This window comes from Coffea arabica, chromosome 4e, assembly GCF_036785885.1.
Source record: "Coffea arabica cultivar ET-39 chromosome 4e, Coffea Arabica ET-39 HiFi, whole genome shotgun sequence".
Lineage (NCBI taxonomy): Eukaryota > Viridiplantae > Streptophyta > Magnoliopsida > Gentianales > Rubiaceae > Coffea > Coffea arabica.
Genome location: NC_092317.1, coordinates 11,157,058 through 11,164,789, shown reverse-complemented (window position 1 = coordinate 11,164,789; position 7,732 = coordinate 11,157,058). Strand labels below are relative to the sequence as shown.

The 7,732-nt window shown below is 36.1% G+C and overlaps 1 protein-coding gene across 3 annotated transcripts; it reads left to right on the top strand.

Moving 5' to 3' along the window:
* The first annotated feature begins 1,689 nt into the window (after positions 1–1,689).
* LOC140006042 (replication protein A 70 kDa DNA-binding subunit D-like) lies at positions 1,690–3,199 on the top strand. Of its 3 annotated transcripts, none has more exons than XM_072047622.1 (5): positions 1,690–1,901; positions 2,007–2,283; positions 2,378–2,474; positions 2,568–2,676; positions 2,773–3,199. In XM_072047622.1, the coding sequence occupies exons 1-5, from the start codon at positions 1,884–1,886 to the stop codon at positions 2,938–2,940; spliced, it is 669 nt and encodes a 222-aa protein (XP_071903723.1). In that variant the 5' UTR covers positions 1,690–1,883; the 3' UTR covers positions 2,941–3,199. The 3 variants fall into 3 exon arrangements, with proteins under 3 accessions (XP_071903723.1, XP_071903721.1, XP_071903722.1); XM_072047620.1 differs by having other exon boundaries at positions 1,690–1,936; XM_072047621.1 differs by having other exon boundaries at positions 1,690–1,936; positions 2,568–2,692.
* Positions 3,200–7,732: the final 4,533 nt, after the last annotated feature.

Here is a 7,732-nt window from a genome sequence, read left to right as displayed (position 1 = left end):
GTTACCTTGTTACTCGGTTGTTTTTTATATACCGAAAGTGTAAATAATGGAGACTGTGACCTTTCATCTTATGGCCTCGATTTCTCCTCCTGCATGTGTCACCGCCTGCAACTGCATCCTGCAGGCATTAACGCATCTTCGAGCGTTACTTTGTAGAATTAAATCATAGAAATATTTTAACTAATGTGCTATTTATAACTAACTAGACTTGTAAAACAAGAAACTATTATGTTAAGAAATTAACAAATAAAATATAAACTTTTAAATAATACAACTATTAAAAATTTAACTATAGATAAAACTATTAAATAATCAATTAAAACTTTTAGGTTTGGTTTGTTTGTCAACATATATAAATAAAATAAAAGTATGGGTGAACAAGAGCTATATGTTTTATCCTTAAGATGCCGGAGTATGGGTGGCTTAGTGGAAGAATATGTTTGTTTGCATAAGTGATTATATTTTTTTAAAAAAAATTGGTTGTATCATAAATATGTATTTCAATCATCTTTTTATCTTTCTGTACACTTTTTTAGCTCACATTCATAATGTCAAAAAAACCACTATGACACTGCCACATCAAACAAGAGATGCCTAAGATGAACAATGACATGGAGTTTTCATCTACGAGAAAAAGGAAAAAAATGGAATTCGCTTCTAGAAAAACTGAATAAATGTTCTTTTGTAACAAATGGAATTTCGCTTCTGCCAAAACTGAATAAATGTTCTTTTAGTTTCAACCAAGCAATAAATATTCTTTTGTCACTTATGTGAAGGTTGAATGTAAGTCTCAAAATGATTCACATTTTGTACTATATTTAGCAAAGATAGAATTAATATAAAACTAAGAAAAAAGAGCTGTGCTTGTATAGCTGGTCACAAAGCAAAAGTGTCACGCCCCGAGCCCGCACGCGCCCGTCACATGACATCCGCCGTACTCCCAAGTCCCGCTCAAGAATACAAGGCTACATTAATTAATCTAACTTTAAAAGTACTAAATAATATAACTAACTAAAGTGCGATACAAATCCCATATAAAAAGGTAGTCTACTAATATCCAAGACGTTCGTACATTTATTCTCTGATTGAAACAGCGGAAACGAAAGTAAATAAGACTAACAACTTGAAGTAGCCAGCCTGCCAACTTCTGTTCATCTAAAACTAATACAAGTCATCCTCAGGGTCTTCTACGTAAACCAATTCATATTCTTCAGAATCTGCAAAAATGGTAAAAAGTGGGTTAAGCGACAAGTCGCTCAGTAGGTAATATCTACCCCTCTGTTGGACTATGTACTCGTAACTTTATAAACACACTAGTTTCTTAAGCCTCGCGCTACGCGCGAGGTTGCCCCAACTTGCATTAATTTAATTTAATCGATGGAAGGTAGTTTAGTGTTAAAGATTTGCGCTGTCAAAATGTGATGCATTGTGTCAGGTTTCTGTGTGTGGTGGCAAGATTGGTGTTGTTTGTGTATGCATGGGTGCCATATATTTGCATTGAAGTTGACACTTGGCAGTTTGGGTCGTAGTTATGTGACAACTATTATGTTGCATGTTTTTTTGTGTATCAGAGTGGAGGTTTTGTTCTATAAAAACGTGGAATGTCTTGTTAAGTGGTGTGTGGTGCCTGGTCGTTCATCTTCCTCCCATGCATTTTTAATGATACGTTTTTCTAGTGGTTGGCAGGAGCTTACCAGTGTTGTAGTAGTATATTTCTAAAAGAATTGTTTTGATATAGGAGTTTTGGAGTAGTGGTTCGTAAGCTTGTAATTTGTTTTTTTGTATTATTATGGAGATGAATCGCGTGGCCATTAGTCAATTAAACGATAATATCTATGCATGGGTTATTCGGGTTGCGGTGGTAGAAAAAAGTCTTATTCGGCATGCTCATTATATGGGACGTAAGTATCAGCGTTACGTTTTTGCCGATGATTTGGTAAGTAGGAATTTTTTTTCTCTATTTCATTTGCGTTCATATTTTGGACTTACGGAATTTTTATTTGCAGGGTGATCGGATTCAAGGGATTGTCTACTTAAATGACGTTCAGGTGTTAGATGAGGTGTTACAATTATATTCTACGTATTATATAGGAAGTGCGACAGTTCGTAGATTAACGAATAATCGAGTAGTTCTTGGAATGGTTGCTTTCGAGTTAGTGATTACACAATATAGCTTTATTCAGTTGGTTGATCCATCACTGAGATTGCCAATTGATAATATATATAATTTTACTCCATTTGCGAATTTGGGTTCCTTGAGATATTTCGGAGATTCGAACTTAGGTATTAATGTATTTATTTGAGTTTGATTGAGTATATATATATATATGTTTCATTTAACAATTATGGCTCTGTAACTATTTACGTTTTGTTGTAGCTATTCTTGCTATGGTGATCGAAGTCCTACCTTTGCAAATATTTATTATCGGAGGAAGATATATATGGGTTCAAGAGTTTATTATACTGAATGAGGAGTATGTTTTATTTATAAGACATTTTTTAGTAAGCTTTTTTTGTATTAGGAAATTTTTTTATGTTCATGTGATAATTATTTTTATTGTTTCTAGGATGAGACCAATGATATTTGCCATGTGGGAGGATTTTCTTGAGTCAGAAGGGATGCATCTTGTTCAGATTGCGAATGAACATCCAGTTGTTTTAATCTGTAGGCCTAAAGTTAGTCGTCTTTATGGTGAGTTGTCTATTTTATTTTTTTCCCATTCTTTGATCAAGGGTGAATAATTTTTTTTTAAATTGTCTCTTTGTTTTCAGGGGTGTCACTTGCTACACAGGAATAGACTATTGTTATGTATAACGTCGATATTCCATGAGCTCGTGAATTACACGAGTGGTACGAAACTATGCCAGGAGATGGGGGTAGTTAAATTGTGCGAGACGTTTTGCCGCTCCAATGCCGTTATTGGAACTATAGCTATGTAATTATTGGTAAAAATGCTTTGAGTCGGTGTAGCTTGGTTGCTTGAAGGAGTTAGGCATAGTTTAATGGAATGAGCTGTGAAATAATTCTAAGTTGAGTCATGGCTGTTGTGTCGTATTTATCTTGATGGTGTTTATAGCCTTTTTGGTTTAGTCTGTTAGGAGCAGTAAGTGTGTGTAAAAATTAGATAATACTGGCTTGTATTCTACTTATCATTAGCATTACTATGCACTTCGTATTTACCGAGAGATGTTTGTTACACTGATCAGGTACCAAAGCTGTACGCTTTGAGCAAAAGTTCTAATTTATGTACATAAGGTAGTTTACTTAGACAAAAGTTACTACGTTGGTATTGGTATTTTTTGTGGCAGCGCAAATTTTTCCCGCTTTGCGACGCTTCGTTGTAACTTCCGAGTCTGGAGCAAGGAGGTGGTTTGACTGGAGCTGGATATTTGCTTTTTCAGTGGTAGTCTGAGTCACAGGATCTGAACAAAAGTCTTGTTCTTTGTACATTATGTGGTCCACCTAAACAAAAGGTATCACGTTAGTATTTATTTTCTTGATAACAAGATAGGTTATTCATGGCTTATGACGCTTTGGTGTAATCTCCGAGCTTGGGTCAAGGAGGTGTTTTGACTGAAGCCGACCTATCTCTTCTTCACTGGTACTTTCACTTGCAAATGTGACTGTCAGTCGTGATGTTGAGGTGTAGTTATCAGCAGTTGAAGCTGGGATAGCTATAGATCCCGACGTCTCGGATTCAGTATTAGAAAGATGGGTTGTACTGGCAATGCGTTGCTGCGGTAATATGGGAGGTATGCTACAATAATGTAGCGAGGGTTGTGTATGAACTGGACTGATCTTGTTGTATTTCTCACTTGGATATAGTAGCGAGTGTTCTGTAGCCTGTTATTGATGACGGCTATGTCTAGCTGTTCTTCTGCTTGTTCCATGCGTATGACTTCATGCACTGATGTCTGAAGAATTGATTCAGCATAGTCATCTTCGATAGTGGCTGTTAGCAAACCGGTATCATCACATAGCTGGGTTTCAAAGCGCAATCTAAAAGTTGCAAAGTAGATATAGGTGAAACTGTTAGTAATAAATACGTGATTAATTCGTAGCTCCGAAGTTTATATACAAGGAGGATTCATTACTGTTTGTTAAGAATGGAGGTGTAAGTTTTATAGCCGATACCTTGCGAGAGGTTTCGGATACGTCATCCGGCAATAAAAACATGTGAAGTCTGTGTCGATATCTGCACCGGTAGGCTTCATACAAGTAGGATTGGGACAACTGAGGAAATAGTAACGGGAGTTGGTGTTTCGGATACGAATTTCTGCTTTGATCCAAAAGGGTTTTGTCTGCATATTTTTGTAATGAAAGTTAGGAAAAGTAAATTTTAAATTTAGTTTAAACATGGAGGTTAGGAAATTGACCTGTTGAGCAGTAGGGTCAATAGTATATATTTCTCGTAGCTGCGATGCAATTGGTGGATGGACTTGTTGATGAGCTTTGTCGTAGAGTTTCTCTTCAATTATCCTCCGTATATAAGTAGCATTTTCAGCAATTCTGTTAGTAAGAGAGTGCATATTAGGATAGTACTACTAATAGGTTAAAGGTAGAGAATATTTATCTTACCATTGCCTCAATAGTGCAGCCTGGGGGATTTCTGGATTGAATATTATGATAGAAGTTGCCTGAGTCCCAATAGATATAGCTGAGAAATTGTATAATTATTAGCAACACGGGAATTTCTACAGAATGTTTTATCGTAGTGCTATTTGAAAGTAGCTAGGTCTTACTGTGATGAGTGTTGACCTTTGGTCTTGCTATGATAATGATTGGCTGGTGAGGTATCAAGTTCTTTAATTGGGCACCTTCAGACGGGAGGAATTCTTCCCACATAGTGAATAATAAAGGTTTTTCCCTGTTGCATGAAGAAGTTATAGAAAGTTTAAAGATTTTGTGTTAGCTAAAAATGTTTCTATGACAGTCATTATCTTACTCTTCATTAAGAACAACAAATTCCTGAATTGGAACAAAACGGTTGCCACTGGGAACAGTGCGAGGAGGTAAGGCATGGATGACGGTACATAAGATACCTAAAAAAAATCATATACGTTGCATCAGTCTAATAAAGTTTAACAGGTAAAAATTGGAAAGTAAGGTGAAGGGAGCTGTGTTGGCATGCTTATTCTTGTATTGTCATCTCCAATGAAGCCATGCAGCTCGTGAAATGGTGTAAATTGGTAGCAATGTTCACAGGGGAGTGCATTATCAGGTGTAACAGCACGGATGAAGGTTCTCTTTGATATTGCCAGTTGATAGGCTGATGAAGCCATGAAGAATGGATTAGCAATCTTTGTTATCCAAGCATTTCCAATGTAATAGGTAGAATGCAGTTGCAGGATTGCATCAAGATCTTCAATATCGCGATCATACACAGAAGCTTGAATCGTGTTATTCTGTTGTTTTTCAAGTAGGAGGAAAAATAATTAGATTTATTATAATATAATTTTGTAGGGTCAAGAAACATGCTTGCTGGAAATCGTATGTAGTAGTAAGAATTTGAGAAGGCGCACTTACTGCTGCATCTGCGAAGATATATTTCTGATATGGAGTGCCAGTGTCTTTGCCATAACGAATAGGGCTCTTTTCTATAATGACAAGCTTTGCAAACCAGTTTCTGTTCGCGTCTGTCAGGTCGGGAATGAGAACGCACTTGGTTTCTATGTTTGATCTGAAATTTTGATTGTTTATATCAAGTAAAACTGATAAAATATCGCATATTATTATTTGTAGATTTCTCAATAGGTCAGGTAAATAATAGACTTAAGCACTGTAAAATCAGAAGATACCTGGCAGTAGTCATTGCAAGTGTTTTAGCAACGCTTGTCAATAACAGATTGCAGTAAGTTGCTTTATTTGAAGTCTGGAAGGTATTAAGCAAAATTTCATATAAATGACAGTGAAGCGAAGAAAATAACGAGGAATCAAATGTTTATGATAGATGTTTTTATATTTTATATATAAGTATTAGTTTGAAATATGTTTCTGATGCAAGATAGATTGATAGAAATTGGAATTATATGAGAGTTGACAGAATGGAAGTTGGAGACGTAAGAGTATAAGGGAATAAGAATAAAAGACTTACCTTTGCAGGTAAACAAGAAGGCTGCCGTGAACTGAAGAATCTGGGGGAGGTTTCACATAGGATAGTTGTTCTCTAATATGCCGTTAAGCATATATATATATTGATATATACATAGACATAATAGCAAGGTTACTTCACGCATGAGTGCACCGCATAGAAAAAAAAAAGACATAATGATGGAATTATAGAATTGTGTGCTGTGGGAAGAGAAGGTTACACGTAGCTTATCAATTTTGTGCGTCATGCAAGTAGTAGTACAGGTGTTGGTAATATGAGCAAGTGAGATGTCTGATGTATTACAGGCATGACTAAAGCAGAGTTTTGCGGTGCTTCTAACTATTATTCATTTATATCATATACCTGTTTTCTTTGATGGCAGTTGAATTGTGTCTTTAGTGCGTTGAAGAGAAGCTTCTGAAAGCAACAAGAGTGATTGATAGTAGACTCTGGTATTCTCTTTGTTGAAGTTAGCACTGGTTTTTGCTTGTTTCTCAGAGGTTGTATAAACTTCTGATAGGCGCGGGACTGGTTGCAAAATGGATGGCAGTTCAATAGGCATATTGGTGCTTTCGTGTCTGAATTGCGCAAAGTCTTTCATGGAGATCTTTGAACATCTCCTTGCAAAGTTTTCTAGAGAAGTTACTTTGTACTTGATTGTTTGAACTATATCTAGCTGCATTAGTCTCCTTTGCACGTAAGCCAGGAGACAAGTTTGATTGATTAAAAATAATATTAAATGTAACGCAGGAAAATATTAGGAATTTAATGCACCACCAGATAGACCCAAAGAATTCGAGGAGAGAGTGAATATTTAACCTCATGCAACGTAAAAAAAAAAAAGTTTCTTTGTTGTTGCAGTGATCAGATTCTTTAACTGAATCAAGAGATAGAGTGACCAGATTTTTTAATATACAAACCGAGGATCCGGCCTTCTCTAATGTAAAAATAAACATTTCTATGCTGTCCAGGTGATCAGATTCTGCAATATTTCTACTTTTTTGCTTAACAAATGACAAATTCTCTTGCCTTTCTGCAAAGTGTGAATCTAAGTGAGAGACAAAGCGATTTTTTTTTTCATGTTTCGCTCTGAAACTTGATATTTATGAAGTAGGTTAAATGATGATAATTGTTAATACGATTGCATTTGATATTTAGAAAGTCATCTTGTATAGGACGTACAGATCTACCAGTGTAAAAGAAAACTTGGGACCGGGAAAGAATCTAGAGGTCTTTCTTACCCTCAAGTGATTATCAAGAGGCTTGATCGAGCAGGGATTGGCCGTACTGGAAATTCTTCTCTAATCAAATCTGCAACAATGGCTGGCTGATTAAGGCACAAGAATTTTGTTGAGCTTCGAGGATGGTGCTGTGAAGGATCAGAAGTAGTTCTAATCTATGACCACTTACAAAGTAGTAGCTTGGACGAAGTTTTCCACAAGAATACGAGTTCTGCAATTATCCTCTCTTGAAAGCAAAGGTTCAATATAGCCGTCAGAGTTGTGTTTCATACCTGCATAAAATGGACGAATTCATAGAGATGTGAACACTTGTCATATAGCTTATTTTGTAGCTGAGTTGGTGGGGGCGTGTCAAGGGAAAAAAGTACATGGAGAAGTGGAAATTCTTGCAACTTTTAG

Coding starts and splice junctions, on each gene's coding strand:
- LOC140006042 (XM_072047620.1), top strand. CDS start 1,790: ATGGAGATGAATCGCGTGGCCATTAGTCAATTAAACGATAATATCTAT. Junction 2,284..2,377: donor TTTCGGAGATTCGAACTTAG/GTATTAATGTAT, acceptor GTTTTGTTGTAG/CTATTCTTGCTATGGTGATC. Junction 2,475..2,567: donor TTTATTATACTGAATGAGGA/GTATGTTTTATT, acceptor TATTGTTTCTAG/GATGAGACCAATGATATTTG.